General features: G+C 42.2%; 1 protein-coding gene across 9 annotated transcripts in view; it reads left to right on the forward strand.

The window, feature by feature from the left end:
* The first annotated feature begins 489 nt into the window (after positions 1-489).
* LOC102233433 (neural cell adhesion molecule 1-like) overlaps positions 490-16,760 on the forward strand; it is a 288,497-nt gene continuing 272,226 nt past the window's right edge. For 6 of the 9 annotated variants that reach the window (XM_023342794.1, XM_023342798.1, XM_023342795.1 and 3 more), the window contains exon 1: positions 490-809. In XM_023342794.1, the coding sequence (XP_023198562.1) occupies positions 758-809 (52 nt within the window). In that variant the 5' untranslated portion in view covers positions 490-757. The remainder of the gene's footprint in view (positions 810-16,760) is intronic. The other 3 variants (XM_023342801.1, XM_023342802.1, XM_014472848.2) reach the window with 3 other exon arrangements.

Genomic DNA, 16,760 nt, shown 5'->3' on the forward strand with positions numbered 1-16,760 from the left:
TGGAAGGATGGTGGAAAAACTGATGTGACCAGATTGCCAGATGGGACACAGGGAAAAAAACAACCTGGAAATTGGTTTTCTTTCTTTTCTCTATCCTTTCTTCTCCAGACCGGGAGCAATGTGACACTTTTCCAGACTTTCTGGAACTGGGAGTAGTCACGAAATGCTGACCTGTAAACTATTCTCCTCTCCAGTTCTTGTCATAACACTGAAAAAGACTCGATTTTCCACATTTGTCCCTTAATGCTCTGAATCTTAATTACTCCACATATCTTGCAGAACTTTGCACATTCCTAATCGTATTAAGCGGAATTACAGAGGCCATCATTGTGACCATCTGCTGCCGCTGCGCGCCCCGTTTGGATGCTGCAGCCGCCTCGGCTCGGCTCGGCTCGGCTCGGCACGGCTCGGCCCGCCCCCTCTGTGTGTGTGAAGAGCGAGGGGGGGGGAGGGGGAGAGAACGAGCAGAGGGGGGAGGCTGGATCCTGGCGGGCGGAGTGATCCGTGCTGGTATCCGCTCAGTGCGTGTGTGCGCGCGTTGGTGCGAGCTTCGGCTGCTGCTGCTTGTCACTCACTGTGCCGCGGCGCGAACACGGGTAGCGACAAGGACCAAAAACCCGTCCTGTTGCAGCTGCTATTTTACATCTCTGGGAAAAAAAAAAGAGAAGAAGAAAAGAAAAGCCACACAGAGGCTGCTCTGTGTTCATCCAGAAGCTCTCCGCTTGATCTTCAAGGAGAATACCTGTGAGACATTACAATGATTCAGATAAGGGACGTCCTCTGGGGACTGCTGTTCACCGGCTGTGCAGGTGAGAGCCCTTGTTTATTCCTAACAATAGGAGGATTAAGTCCAGGCTGCTTTCCCACAGCAGAGCTGCTGAGTGGAGGCAGAGCAGCATCCTCTGGCTGCCTCCACAGCACCGGCTCCGGACGGGAGCAGGAGGAGGCTGCTGGGGCTGCTGCTGCTGCTGCGGCTGCCGTTCCTTTCACAAACACAACCATCCGAAAAAAAAAGTTTCTCTAGGAGGAGAAATGTCTGCCGTCCCTGCGCAGATCAAGTATAACGCGCGAAAAGAGAAACACGCATTCATTCTGACTGACTGCAGACTTTCATATCAGACATATTTTCGATATATATATATATATATATATATATTTTAAAACTAAAAAGTAGCCGCAGACCAGATCTGGGGGATCATTTTCTTCTGAGTTCGTGCTTTCTGCTCCCATGTGAAGGGAATCTGTTGGCGTTGTGCGCAGCAGTTCGAGAGCCGGAGTTGTTTTGCGGGAGAGGATGCTGGCAGGGACTGCAGGGGGACCGTGGTGTCTCTGTGCTTCCTGAAACCAAACCAGCGCGTTTTATTTATCTGACTTCAGCACGGAATCCATCCGAGCCTGAAAATCCGCCCATTCAGCTGCACACATGAAATCAGCGCAACAACCTTTTTGGGGGTTTTGTTGGTTTGTATCCAGAAAGTCCCCCTCTGCTCTGTTGGTACGGTGACGCGCCACGGGTGGCGTGTCAGAGAGTGGGTCTCTTTTCACTGTGATGCTTTGTTTCGGGTTTAACAGCCAAAAAAAAAAAAAATCACGGTTTTAGATTTGCTAAAGCCGCACTGAGACCCATCGTTTGCAGCTAGTTTAGACGCGGTTATATTGCGCCATTCTCTGTTTTATGCACAAAGAAATTCCTTTTAATGCGCCAGTTCGGGTCTGTTACTGTTTAGATGTACCTGCGGTCCAGATTAACAGTAATTTACCGCCTCTATGCACCCGAACCCCTCTCCCTCTAGTTATCCTACTTAGGCTTTCGAACTTGATAGCGCGTTTTTTCCACTGCGCACAGATTCTGCGGCTCCCGGGTGGTTTGATTGCAGTTTTCAGTTTGGGCGGTTGGAAAGAAATCCGTCATCCATTGAGGGTGACTCGGCGCTCATTCAGTGTATACAATAGGACCCAATCCCAGCGCTCCAATGGTTATATAGTGCAGGGCACTTCCCCTCACTGCAGCTCAGGGTTCCAAGTGGAGTTTGAGGGACCCCCAGGGGTCACTGCTGAGTGGAAGAGCGGTTTGATGATGGTGTTGAATTTAGTGGATGTTAAATGGCACCATGGTGTTTATTCTGACCTCAGGTTTCAGGGTCACAGTTCCTGTCCCATGTACTTCGGTCCAACTCTGCAGAAAATCAGTGATCATTCTGACCCCAACGCTGCTCATTTTTCTGTTAAATATTTGCAATTTTTATATATTTTTTAGCCTACACAGGAGTTTTATACCGAAACTGCTCTAATAATTAAATAGGAATTTCAGCTGCAGCATGTTAACCTGTAACGAGAAGGTCCTGGGTTTGAATCCCAGACATGATCAGTTTCTACTTGAATGTGGCGTGTTCTCCCCCTGTGTTGATGGCTTCTCTCTGGGTACTCTAGTACAGTCCAGAACCATTTTCAAAGGCCTATTGGTTGTTCTAAACAGTGGATTATTGGGACCTATCTGGCATCTGACTACTGGTAATTGATGAGGTCGAATGCGAGTGCTGTGACGGAGTTATTTTTCATGACTGAAATATCAATTTAATCAAAGTTTTGCCTGCGGTTCCTAGGTGGCATTAGTCCGCTCTTAGTGGCATTGAGTCAGAATATGTTCAGCTTTAAACAGTAATGGAGGAACTGAATAAATGTCCTGCTGATGATATTTTAATCTCTGTTGATCGAGTGCCTTCTTCACTGGTCCAAAGTGTTCCAGCTGGTGTTAGTACAAGCTTCGTGGGACGCCATGCTAAGGGGAGTCATCCGTAAAGCTACACAGTCGAACTTACTGCAATAATTTCAGTGAGACTGTCTGAACAGGGAAAAAAAACCCAATGTCCTTCAGTCATGTTTTCATGATGTTCATTCATTTATAAATATCAGTTTCAAATTAAATATTATCAAGCTTAATATTAAACCAAGTAATAATTAGCTTCAAACTAAATATTAAGCTAAATATTAAGCTTGTTTGGTTTGAGCTAACCATTTCATCAATAATCAAAATCAATAGGGAAGCACTTGCATAAAAAAATGTAGGATATTGGTATTGCCATTGAGGCCAATTAAGAGATTTACCAGGGTTGGATTTTACTTCCATTTTGACGCCGTAAAATAACCCTGACTGCTGACAGTGATTGTTCCTGAAGCAGAGAAGCAATGTCACCGCCACTCACTGTCACATGACCAAACAGTTACATGGTCAACTCACTCCCCCTCCAGAAACTCAAATGGAAACCCGATGAAAATAAACTGCAGCCCAGTTTTACCCATCGGACCAATATGCCGAAAAAATAGCTAACATCAGCCGGTACCAATTCTGCTGCAAATAAATTGAGCGTCCCTGCTAGTTAGCCACAGCGACACTGAGTCAGTTTATGGAGGCAGCCACCCACATCTGAACGCAACGTCACATCAGGCGGAGCTGCTGAATGAAAACCATTTCTGTTTCCTGCAGCTTTACCTTCATTTAAAAAAATATCATGTCATCAGTCAATGTCTTAACCATTTGTTGCATCTTTGTACAACTCTGGCATGTTTTTTAGTGTTTAGTACAACTCTCTTTGCCTTTGCTGTCTTGTGTGAAAGGTTCTATTCATGAGAATCTGCCCTGCGTAGAAGATTGGACCTTGTGGTTTTGTGGCAACTCGGTAACTGAATGTGAAGCGTTTGCGGTGAAAGGATTGGATTTCCACAAACCGTGACTCTCCACAGTCCCGGTGTTGACACAGTTCTACTGTCAGCATGTTTTCGAGCTGCTTTTGGGTCAATTGGACCACAGCTCTGCGCTTCTGGACGTGCAGTTTCTCTCTGCGGCCTCAGGTGGTGATAACGGGCCTGATTGTTGACTCAAATGAGAAACTGAACTAAACGGTCTTTTGCCGTGTTGAAGTTCATCGACTTCACACGATAATAAAAAACAGAAATGCCTCTTAAGACGCCATATCAGTATTGCATATCGTCAGATCAGCAGCTTTTCTTGGCATCTCGGGTCTCCCCCCCCTGCGCCACAGTGCTGCGGTAACGAGAAAAACACTGGATGTGTTCATTTTTTATTTTTTTTCTCTCCACGTGATTCATGATCCTGCCGAGATGTTCCGACTCCCCTGCAATTCGCTCCACCTTGGAGGGAAAGGAGAAAAGGAACCAACAAGGAGATAATTAGGCATCTGTGCCTCGGCCGTGTCCTGTGGCAGTGGGGAGAAATTCAAATAAATTGATCCCGTCATTTGATAGATTTGATGGAGCCGGTTGTATTGAAGGGGCAATGACAGCATCGCGCTCTTTTGAGGGCCGAGCGATTTAATTACATTTATTGATTTCCTGTTTCTCATGCAACTCGGCCATAATTGAATTTTGAGGCTATAGCCACATATATTAGGATGCAGGGCCACGGCACCTCTCAGGAAATTACTGAATTATTGCCAGAGTGAATAAGAGATCATTTTAGAAGTGGGCATGGACAATGCTCCTTATTGCCTCAGACTCCAGCTGAGTGTTTGTCGGAGTCGTACCATATCCGTGGTGGATCAGCGGACGACCTGAAGTACTCCGAAGTGTGTTCCTCTGTAATGAAAGGAAAACGTAAAAAATCTCCTGCTTGAAGATGAAACCTATAGGTGCTGCTGGATTGCTGCTGACGCTTTATTAGCAGTGAGATGTCTTTATTGAGTGAGCCGGTGTGTGAAAGTGTCGAGAGGTTTTGCCGTTTCTTTTCCGTTTATGGTCTCGAGCTGTCAGCTGCTGGAAAATGAATGCAGGCACGTCTGCCAAAACAACAACAACAAGAACAACAACAACAAAAAAAGACAGCCTTAAACTCACTCAGCGTTTTCCTGCGCAGCAACATTTAGGAACCCACTGCAATGACTAATGGAATATTTTCAAATGGGTGGTATATGTTGTAAAAGTAACACTATATATATATTTTTTTTATTTTTTGTTTTTGATGGATGCTAAAAGCGCAGCTGAGCTGTGTTCTTCCTCGCCTTATTGGAACCCGCAGCATTTATTATTATTATTATTTTTTTTGCCTCTGACAGTAATTACATTCGAAATGGATTTTCTCACTTGTGTTAATTATCCCTCCACCTGACCCGACACGTCTGTCTGTCTGTCTGTGTTTTGTGCCATTTCGTCTGTGTTGATGTGGAACCGACCTGCGCAGCCTTAAATCCCTTAGATAAGAGCCAATCGATGCAACGGCAGATGCCGGAGTTCATTTAACGACCCTCTGCTGTAGATTTAAAACACTGTATTTACTCTGAGTGCGGAGCTAACCTTCACCGAGTGAAGCTAGAACTCAACATGTTCAGAGGAGGAAAAATGCACAATTCCTTTATGGCCAACATCTGGGACGTTTAAACTGCTGCGGTGAGTTCAAAGCCGCTGTGAAAATAATACAGTCTATTTTAGACTTGGAGAGCTGGAAAAAGTGGCCAAACAAGGGAAAATTATAAGGTGCTTCTTAGGTTAGCTCTCAGAATAAAGTCGGATCCTGGATCTTCTAAACTTTGGTCAGCAGTGGCACCACAAGTCGTGTTGCCTTTAAAGGAGCTCGAACGCAATCTGAAACGAGACATTTCTGCATAGGAACGAGGACACGCATGAGCTACATATTAAATCAAATTTTTTTAAAGTGTCAGAACGTTGCTGCTTATTGCATCATATATTTCTAAGATGAGATGCTGAATCAAAAACTGTAAGAATTCACAGAAGCCTCCGTTCTTATTTTGTTTTTAAAGCAGATGAACATTATTTCTGACCAAATCGGCAGAAAGTGTTTAAACTAGGAACTCGGGAACGAGCTGCCGGAGAATCATCACAAACATTAATATTTAACTGACGCATAATAATGCAAATTTAATGCTAACAAATAATAAGGGAGTGTTTATCTCCTGGTTGAACACGGCTCAAATCAGACGGCACTTGGCATTCAAATAAATGGAAATGCACGATTTGTTTATTTGTAAATGGTGGGAAAACAGTTGGAGGCTCCAACCCCGCCCACACATTAGAACAGGGCACCATGCCAATGTGTAACTGCTGATTTCTTCATGCATTTATTTACCAATTTGCTGCTATTCTTTGAAGTTTTTGAGCAAGGAATGTTATTTCCATTTGATTTCTGTTTGGAAGCAGCTAATCTGACAGAGTTTTTTCTAAGAATCACTGCTGGGTTCACCCGGCTGGTTCTGGTCCAAAGGACCCAAGCTCAACCTGAGGTATAGTCCCAGTGGGTGATGGTAATCCTCCTTCCTCAAGGCAGCGGCCTGAACAAAGCCTGCTTTGGAACAGTTGCCTAAAAACCATGAAATTCCTTCTGTTTTTTAACTTTGAGTTAAAATATGATTATATCCAGACACAACTTGATTTGTTTGTAGTTATTTTACTGCTGCTAAGCTAATCTATAATCTTGATTTTTTTTTTTTTCCTGCCTGACCAAAAAAAGTCACTTACCTTTCGCTTTGATTCTAACACTCATTCGTTGTGGCATTGTTTCAATAAGTTTTTGCAATGTCCAGTGTCGCATTAACTCTTCACTTATATCTTGTATTGATGATGGCAAAGTTCATGACAGGTAATGAACTCTATCAACGTGAATTCAAAGCAGCATAGGAAGATGTTTCCTCTGTTTTTACTCCTCAATGCCGCACATTTACGGTTCCCAACAGGAATTCAAGCCAAGTTCTCATTGGTTGGAGGTAAGAGTACCCACTGTACAGCCCAAACTGCAGTTTTAATTGTTTTCGGCTTGTATGAACAGCGTTTGCATCTCCAGTCACTGACTGGTATCTTTCTGTCCCCAGCTGGTGTTAGTAGATTCTGCTCGAAGCAGTGTGTATAATTGTCATTTCTAAACAGTCTGTTAGCATTCAGACATGCTTTCTGGCATTAGAGCATCAGCAAACAGCTCCTATAAATTAGACGGGGGGATGCTGAGGGATTAGTTTGCGGGAGAAATGAGCCGGGTTCTGTGTGGATAAACTTGGGAAGTTCAGAACAGGAGAGAGTGGTTCTGGAAAGTTAAACATGTCACCCACACAGGAAAAAAAAAAACTCTTTGGCTGGTTCAGAGTTCAGACACCAATCAGCTGTTTGGACAACATATAGGTCAGCTGGAGGGTCACTGTAGCAGGTGGAGAATCGATATACATATTACTGGTGAAGGATTACTTCAGTGGCATTGGAGATAACAAATGACAGAAGTCTAACTGGGGAGGTTTGGTACCAAAGTCTGTGGCGGTTCCACATATTTGCAGGGGGAGCTCTTAATATTTCCAGAGTCTTCCTTCTGCTTCGCTTTATTCTGACAAATAGAGTGAGATCTGCGCAAAACGGTGGCTTACGAGATTGGCATTCTCCGCGTTTGCTGCAGCCACAACAAATGGTTGATGGGGAAAGGGTGACTCCAACGTATCCCGGAGCCAAATTGCACCAGCTTCCCCGTGTGGTCATTAAAGCTGATTGGGTTTTCATGCACAAACAAGTTTATGGTAATGGCGTTGTAGTCAGAGTCATACAGTTTGTTAAAGAACACAGATTAAAGCTAAGTACTTGTAATGGAACTGATTATCCACATTTTAATGACAACGTGTCTCATTATTCTAGACACAAAATTAGAGTTCTTAATTTCCTTTTGAATTCATTTTCAAATTTAAATACAAAACTCCATTGTCCATTTTGGCAGATATTTTACAATGGCCAAACAGAAGATGGATTCATGGTGGGTTGATGGTGTTTGTTGGGTGAGCAGATGATTGAATGTACTGATAGATGGTTGGATAACCATTTTTAAGCAAAGAGATGGATGAATGATAAATATTGGATGGACGGAGGCCAAACTCAGTGCTTGATTGATGGATGGATAAAGGGGAGTTTTTTCTCTCCACTGTTGCTATGTGCATGCTTGGCATGAGGCGTTGCTGCAAATTTAATGACTGTGAAAGATCGTCTACCATCGTTGTGTTTGTCCAGAAGAGAATGCTGCAAGTCAATGACTTGATTCAATCTGCTGGATTTCTCTTAGAAAACTTTTTTTAACACTGATTTGAGTTATGAACTGAACTTTCCTGCAGTAATTTAATAACTAGGACTAATTGGACTATACGGATGATTGCATTGAATTTACTTTTAACATGGATACAACTCTCAGACAAAGAAACAAGGCTACAGATATTTTTTTGTCCTACTCTTCCTAGGATCATCAAAAGCATAACGCAAACGTTAAGAGAATCTGAAATGAAATCAAAAATGCTTTTCCCTTTTATCCATTAATTTCTGCTGTATCACAGTTTTAAAGGTTCTGGTGGTTCCTGCAGAACTTCAAAATGACTCGACTGGCTGTTTGATTTCTCCTGACGGTTAGATGAGGACAAGCTGCCTTTGCATGTTAATCAGTGCTTGAATAGAGGCCGTGTGTGATTTTTCATTGTGTGAGCTCTGATGGAGTCCTATAGAGAAGTGAATGTGTGGAGGGAAAGAAACAGGAGGAGGCTGAGCTTGTTAGATGGAAACACTCAGGTAGCACCAAGTTTGCATGTGAGAACATCATGTCACTTTGCAACACCTCCACCTCCACATCTGATCAAGATGAAAAAAAACACTTCAATGACTTATCTAGCTTAAAAATGCTTTATACAACAACGCTTTTAAATAAAATCTATGAACACATTGTCTTGGATTGAACTGAATGTTTGCCAAGTCCAAAACTCCTACCAAAAATGTTTTTAAAGTGTGAAAAATGCACTTTATAACGATTATTTACATTAATAAAGCCCTCTATAACAACTCATTTTCTGCTCTCTAAAGTTCATTCAGTTCTAGTCGGTTTATGTTTAATAAATGACAAATAATTTCTCAAAAGATTTTTGAGTCTGTTTTGAGTTTAAAGGTTTGGAATGGATTCTTTGACGCATTAAAAAAAAAGAATAGTCCTGTAATCTTGTTTTTATTCTTCTTCTTTAAATCTTTACAACAATGTCCATCACACTTTTAACGGCTAAAAAAATAAGTGATGCAAATAAGTTTAAACCAACAAGTTGGTATGGGTTCTGGACTTGTTAGTTGATAAAAAAGCTTGACCGTTACATATGCAATGAATGGTCAAGCTTTCATCTCTCATTTAAATATAATTTCAGTGGGAGATGGAGTACGAACCAAAAACCCAGAAAATGAGGCGTTCCAAAGCAGCGAGACAATGGCGGCAGCAGAATCCCACACACACAAATCAGTGAAAATCCCACCATGAATGGGAAAACATTTATCAAGTCACAACAAAATTGTTTGCAATTTCACTGGTGGCTCAATTAGTGCTGTTTGGAATATTTTCAGCCCTGTTTTGCTGACAGTAGGCCTGCAGCTCTTGATCATCTATACTTTAAAAGGCTGAAGCCTGGAGAGAGGCAGTCTCTGGCCATACGGCCGACATCTTTTACCCCTGATGATGACCCTTTGTCAGTTTTCTAGCAGATCACCAGAATGTTATGTAAAATATATTTGCATATCAGACTTCATGATGCCATGCGGCTTTTAACAAGGTTCCCATGGCCACTGGATCAGGCCCACAGCATTACACATCCTCTAACATGTTGAAATGCCTTTTGACATGTTAATTCTTTACTTCATGCCAAACCTATTTGGACGGTTTGCAGCTGAAGTGATTACCATTGAAATAATGCGCTCAAATTATAATTTACACGAATTAAACACAGTGTGAGATCTTGCTAGTGTTTCCAGTGCAGTGCAAATGTTGATACACTCTTGTGCTTCTGTGCTGCTTAGTTAGTTACACCAGCTAATGTTTGAGATTTAGAAGCTTGCTGGGACTTTGCTGGATCAAATCCTCCGGCCCAACTTCACCGGATTTTCCAGCATTGTGACACCTGCTGCTCCAGCTCACAGCCCATTGTAGCTTTTTTTCACTTTTCTGCTGAGCTCTCTAAGTGAGGCTGCCAAGTCTGGCGAGGATGCCCAAGGTGATGATCGACTCCATTACTGTGTAACAGAATCCCAGTGTGATGTCCATGTCCCCCCTTGAACTGCCTGCAGAACTACAAGAACAGGTTTTTATTGGGAATAGAAATTGCATCGATGATCCAGCTTTCTTTCCTCTCAGCACGAGACGCAATGTTATTTATAGACTGCCACTATCGCAACACTACTTCCCCTCCGGGCTGGCATTGTTGAGCAGATGGCATTTTGTGTCTTTGAAAGTCAGACACGTCTCGCTTTCCTTTGTTTTAATCTTAAATGATTATTGCGTGAACGGTTCACTTGTTTCAGCCCAACATTAAAAGCATCTCAACATACAAAATGCATCATTTGAGCTGCAGCAAGAATTCATCTGAGATCGCTTGCTCTTTCATGAGTTGTAAAAGCATAGGATGTTCCTTTGTTGAAGAAATCCTTTGAAATATCTGAAAACAGTCTTATAGTCCATATATAATGGGACAGTGGTGGTTGCTGCAAATCTTGAAACACAAACATTGTATGTAAAATTCATCAAACGTTCAGTTTTCTGGGTTTGGTCGTCTGCAGGAGTGTTCTGTTCTTCTGCATCACCTGCTCTGGGAGCAAGTTTGCAGAGATACTGCAATGACTCTTTCCAAATCTATCTGGAGAATTTCTGACATCTTGAGTGTGTAAATCATTCATCTGACCTTAAGACAACCACATGTTGGCATTTGGTGTCCAAGGCAGCCTTCAGGCGCAGTGACACGCTCCACTTCTTGGACAAATCAAAGTGTGGCTCTGAACTGGAAAAGAGGTGGCTTGACCCCCTTCAGGTAGGGGTCAGTCACTGGAAGAGTCCACTTGAGTCTTATTCACAAGTGATGGTTGGGTGGAGATGGAGGAGGAGGGCTTGGCACGACCCGATTTTAAGATGTTCATCTGACCGTTCCTGGAGTTTGAGATGCCAGAGGAACTGCTGGAGCGACCTAAAGCTCTTTTTATGTTTCACATTATTGACTTCTTTCACTCTTCTCTCAAACTATGTGCCTTCCATGTACAAAATCTGCACGCGGTCTTCAAAGGTGTGTCTCTTTGTTTTTGAATGACCTTTCTGTGCGTGCTGTGATGCTCTTCTTTGGTGCCGTCATCACCTTTTTGCCCTGAATGCGGGATTGCTGCAAAGAGAACGACTCTGTTAAATCACTTTTACTTCTTTGGGTAATTTTTTACCAGCTGGCATTATAACCTGATTTTATCTGCATTGGACCAGATACCGGTCTGTGTGATTGGATAGGTTTCTGATTGTCTAAGGTGTTTTGAGACTAAATTTGTTGTGAAATCAATTTAATTTTCCATCATCATAACAATCTCCTGCATCCAGTGTGAACATCAGTGGCAGTGGAAGTCAATCCAGTTGCTGGAATGTGTTATTAGCATGCAGAGTGGTCATGCATGACGGTTGAAATGGAACGGCCTATCAGAGATCGTATCCAAGCAGCCTCCTGTGATGGGCTGTTGTTCAGCCTGGGTTGCCTCTGTTCTCGCTGTTATCACGTGGGCTGTGTTTGCAGTCCATGGACGACTTCTGGTCTAATAAACGTATCATGAAACTTATCTCTTAAACCAGCTGAATAAAACGATTAATTTTCCTTCACGTCTGGTGTCTTTGGGGATACTTTAAAGTTACTGATGTCAGTAGTTCTATATAATCTTAAATCTGAAATGTTTTGAAAAATGCTTTTTTTGACGTTGATCTTAGGTTTTATTTTAGGTTTTCTTTTTTCCAGTAATTTATGGCATACAAATGTCAGTTTCTGTTCTTCATGCACTTAAAAACTTGAACCAATCCCTCCAAGTCAAGACTGTCTGTTAAGGGAAAGAACAATAATTATTCAAATTTATTTTGGCTTTAAGATTGTCAATAGTTCATCTTGACGTCCCTCAGGCTCTCCATGTCCTATCAAGGTTGTGTTCCAATCCGTAGCGCAGTTTAGGATACGTTGAACATTCATCCTTGAAATATGATTTAGCTTCAGGGTGGCGTGCGCTGTGTTAACTGGTCACTGCTGATTGTTAAGCTCATAGTGGCGGTGGCCATGGGCGTTGAGGCGTACTTTGTGTTTGCACTTACAAACTGCATCTTTGATGCTGCACCTTGTAAAGCAAAGCAAGGACCCTGCAGCAGCGCTTTGGATGTACTGAAGCTGCCCTTGCTTTTTCTTTGTACAGAAAATATATACACCATTACAAGATTCTAACCTATTGAAAGTAACAGTGATATGCACTAACTCCTTAATTGAATGCACATATTGTTTCTAGACCTCTGGATCCCACTGAACATTTCTAATGAGACTGTACATGGACTAAGTTGTGTATTTTAATCGGTTAATGTATTTGATGTATAGTATTAATGTTTAATCGACAAACATCAATGTATTATTGCCTGAAACAAAAACTCAAAAGAAACACTAAAGTATGTTAGCTTTATTATTGTCAGACGTATTGCTGTCCTTCAGAAGCTGTAACCAAACGGCTTCAGGCTCCAATCTACCTTTTCTTTTTCTCAAGTTCTCCTGTGCTTGCTGCTTACTACTGATCTATGACTGGAGTGTTAAAGAAGACCTGTTATGCAAAATTCACTTTGTATATGTTGTTGTACTTCCATTTGGGTCTCTGTTGCTTCTATAAACAGTCCCAGCGCTAAAAATAACCATGCAGCCATTTGTAAAAGTGTTTCTTAGTGATATAACTTTCCAGTTATGATATCACAGCCGGTGGGTACTGCTCCATTACCTACCAACCGTAGCAGAACTCTGCCCACTTCATTGTTAGAAGTTTGGTAAGCTGGGTTTACAGCTGTATGCACTGTACAATGGCTGCTGGAAAGATCTGACTTAGAGATGTCAATTAAAATTGACCTGAAAATGTTCCCTTAAGAAACCTCACATTTGATCTTTGCTAAGATTTATAGTTTCCAAATTACAGAAAGTAGTCCTGGTCTGTTGAATAACATCTGAACCAGTTTGAAACAGTACCAGGCAGTCCTAACCACTGATAGGCTGTGATGTAATGGGATCCCAGGAGTTTTAGATTCATTGCTCTTGAGACGTTTGTCATTTAAAACATTCACCAATATAGCTTCAGGGTTGTGCTTCTCACTGGAAAGCACTGAGTGGAGTATGTTTTTTTTATTTAAAAAAAAGTAAATTTGTTGGAAAAACACATCCATCTTTAGTACCAGTTGCTGGGTTGTTGTGGCATGGACATATTTTAGCTGAACTGGCCGAGCTCAGCTCCGAGGCCAGCTTGGGGATCAGTGATAAATGGTGTTTATCTGATACACCTTATGGAGCACCATAAGGTGCAACAAACCCAAGTTTTCAGTTTTATTTTTTTCCTGCTTGCTATCAGATGTTATCATCTCACTCTGCTGTAGATGAGCTGTCATTTTGAGTCAGGATTTATGCGGGTTTGTGTTCCGCTGCCTCCTAATCCCAGGGGGGTGACTCACCGTAATGATGTAATGCCTAGCAATAGCTCTTAGCTCATCCCAGCCTCTCCGTGATTGGCCATCTCCTTCAGGTGTCATCCCGGCCCAGCCTCGGCGTGAAGAACGGAAACAAAACAAAAACTCTTCTCTTCCGGGAGGAGACGATGAGACCAGATGTGCACCTTGTGCTGTTTTTCTGTGGAGTTGTTTACTCTCTAAATTGGCACGACTGCCGGCGGATGCATTCTCGAGGCGCCCACCATGGCTCGTCTGTTTTCAGAACGCACCAGCAGAGACGAGGGCCATGCATTTTACTTTTCAGAAATCACTATGGTCCTAAGTAAGGCAGCTTGCAAGGAACGTCTCGCATGTTTTATAAAAGCACCAAGTTTTTTTTTTTTGTTTCGTTTTTTGTAAGTGCCTTTCAAACATAAACACCTTCAATATTGCACGTGTGCACAAACGGGGACATATGCTGGTTACTTGTGCAGGAAACAGAAGCACATTGGTGGGTTTCTGAAGATTCAGGATGTAGCGTTTCTCGTCGATCTGAGTTTATCCTCAACAACGCCTTAGAGCATCAAAAAGCATCCAAATTTCAGCCAAATAAAACCATTTGAAAAGAACATCCCGTCTCCTTTGAAGGGCAGAACATAAACGTGAACAGAAAATTCAATTTATTTTCCTCCATTTTCAATGAGCTGCAGTTGTGGACAATGCTAATAACTGTTAGAAAAATCCGAATTATTATGTTTGACTGTTAAACTACTTATTTCACTGTAACTATAGAGCATGATTCAAGGAGCCAGTCTGCTCTGAATGGTCATCAATTATTCATATTTTGAGTAGAAGCAATGTTACACCACGGTGTGTGTGAGGCAGAGAGCACTGTGTAGAAAAATGTAATTTTTCTGTTTTACTCAAATAAACTAAAATGAAAATTAGATGTGCAGAGTTTTAATATTTGGAGTCCTTTTTTTAAAAAAAAATTTATTTCAGGATTGATTACTGTGGTTAGCACATATAGCACATTTTTCTAACAGGCTTACTGCATTTCTGAGTTTGTGGTTTCCATGATGAAGACAGGTTCAAAAGAAAAATATTAAAGAGCATTACATATCGTTCAGTTTCAGCCTTGAATTGCAAAATAGTGTTAGAAGGTTTCTGTTCAACAGAATATACAAGGTTTTCACATAAAAACAATCACCTGCAAGTATGGAAAGGAATGACAGAATGTAGTTTAGTTGACATAGAAAACAGATCTTTAACATAAATAACACTGATTTTAGTTGTTTACACTGAGAACATTGTGAAACCACTGGAGATGATGGTGAACAGTATAGGCAACCTTGTGCTTCCTCTTCATCATGCTGCTTTTCAACAGCAGTGTCTTCAGTCAGAGGCTTCTTCGGCTGCGCCGTACTGCAGACTGATACAGGGGAGCCAGCAGCATCTACAACAACTCTTTGAAGAAACTTTGATAATGAGTTACGATATTTGATTTCCTGTTGGGATTAATAAAGTATTTTTGAATCGAATTAAATCCCAATAAAATAAAGTCAACGGATCATTTAATAGTGAGTGTGTCAAAAGAGTTCTGGTTGCTCTGAGACCTCAAACCATCCTAACCAGCAGAGAGCATCGCGTCCTGGAGGGCTTTGTTCTGCTTCCCTTCCCGAGGATGTAGTTTGTTGCAAGTCGCAGACAATAAAGTGCAATCGGTACAAATATTATTTTTGCCTCAAACCCATTAGAACTCCTAATCAACGTTGGCACGTTATCAAACCTTAAGTCTGGTAATTGTGTTTACGTTTGAGGATTTATGACTTGACAGCTTTTTCTCCCCAAAATTTCCCAACTGGGACAAAGAGCTGAATCAGAGCAAGTAGCTAGTGACGAGTTTAGACAACGTTTTAGCAATTTAAAACGTTGCTGCTTTGTTCTCTCTTAGATCTTGCATGCTTTTTCTGACTGAGTCTTTGTTGCAAAGATAAACTGTTTTTTTCACTAGTCAACATGGTGAAGATGAAAATTGTCTCGTTTTGGTCAGCTGCTGCTGTTTTATGGAAACTTCTTTTTTAACATGAGTTATCAGGACAATATTGAACTTTACGTGGAGGGAATGGTTAAGGTAATTTAATGCAGTTGTGGAAACAGTGTGTGTGTGTGTGTGTGTGTATGCAAATAAAGCACATTCTCTTTGTGTGTTTTGGTGAAATGTGCTTTGAGCTTTTGATGCTGAAACGAGATGAAGCGGACACATTAAGGTGTTGATTTGACAGCAGACGCAGCAATCGCTCGCTGATCAAAGTCGTGTCAAAGATCATCTAATTACTCTGTAAAACTCACAATCTAATATGGAAGGTGGATGAAGCTGAATGCCTGCTCCCCCTGCCCACAGGAGAAGGCTGATGTCTGACCTAATGAAATAAGCGGTTTTATGACGGGCGGGTAGCAGGTGGATTTAAGGTAACATCATTTTGAGAGGAAGCCGCTGTTGGCATAACAACAGAAGCAGTCGAGCTGAGGACACAAAACCTCACCCATCTTTGACTCTCGGGACTCTTGTCGTCAGAAACCGCATCCGCATGAGACCGATCAGGACTGGAATGGAGGATTAGAAGCGAGTCAGCCGCAGTGGCAGGTTTTAACGTGGACAATGCGACTCATTCTCACCAACTTCTCTCTGCTGGTCTGCGTTATCTTGCTATTGGAGACCAACTGGTGTCTGAAGGATAAGCACGGCTAACGCACCTCCAGGCAAAGGCTTTGCTTTCAGATCTACAGATTAGCAGAATTGCACAATTTGATCCAACCACAACCCTTTTCAGAGTATTCCATCTGCCTCCTGCTCTGCTCAGACTGCTGCAGTCGAGATCAGGCGGGTCAGCAACTCATTATGCCGTTACACTAACAGTATTTGAAGAAAAAAGCCTGAGGAGTGGCTCTGAGAGATTGGGTCGTAGACAAAGGTGGAGGGTGGCAGTGAGGAGGAGAAAGAGGAGGAGGAGGAGAGGTGCGGCGCTGTGGAGAGGGACTCTGGAAACAATGCAAAGTGTTGTCAAGGAGGAGCGGCCGGGTTGGCAGGGCACTTAAACCTCAGGATTCATTGTTGTCCTCTGTCACTGGAGCCGAGTGTGCGTAATGATGCACGCTGAGAGCAACGTGGATTTCAAATCTTTAAATTAAATAAAAAAGGAGTGACTTTCATGTTCAGATTCCAGATCAGGGCCAGTCTTCACATCGCTGAACGCTTCCGTTTTCTGAGTTTATAACGAACGAAGCGAAG

Source organism: Xiphophorus maculatus, chromosome 11 (assembly GCF_002775205.1).
Source record: "Xiphophorus maculatus strain JP 163 A chromosome 11, X_maculatus-5.0-male, whole genome shotgun sequence".
Lineage (NCBI taxonomy): Eukaryota > Metazoa > Chordata > Actinopteri > Cyprinodontiformes > Poeciliidae > Xiphophorus > Xiphophorus maculatus.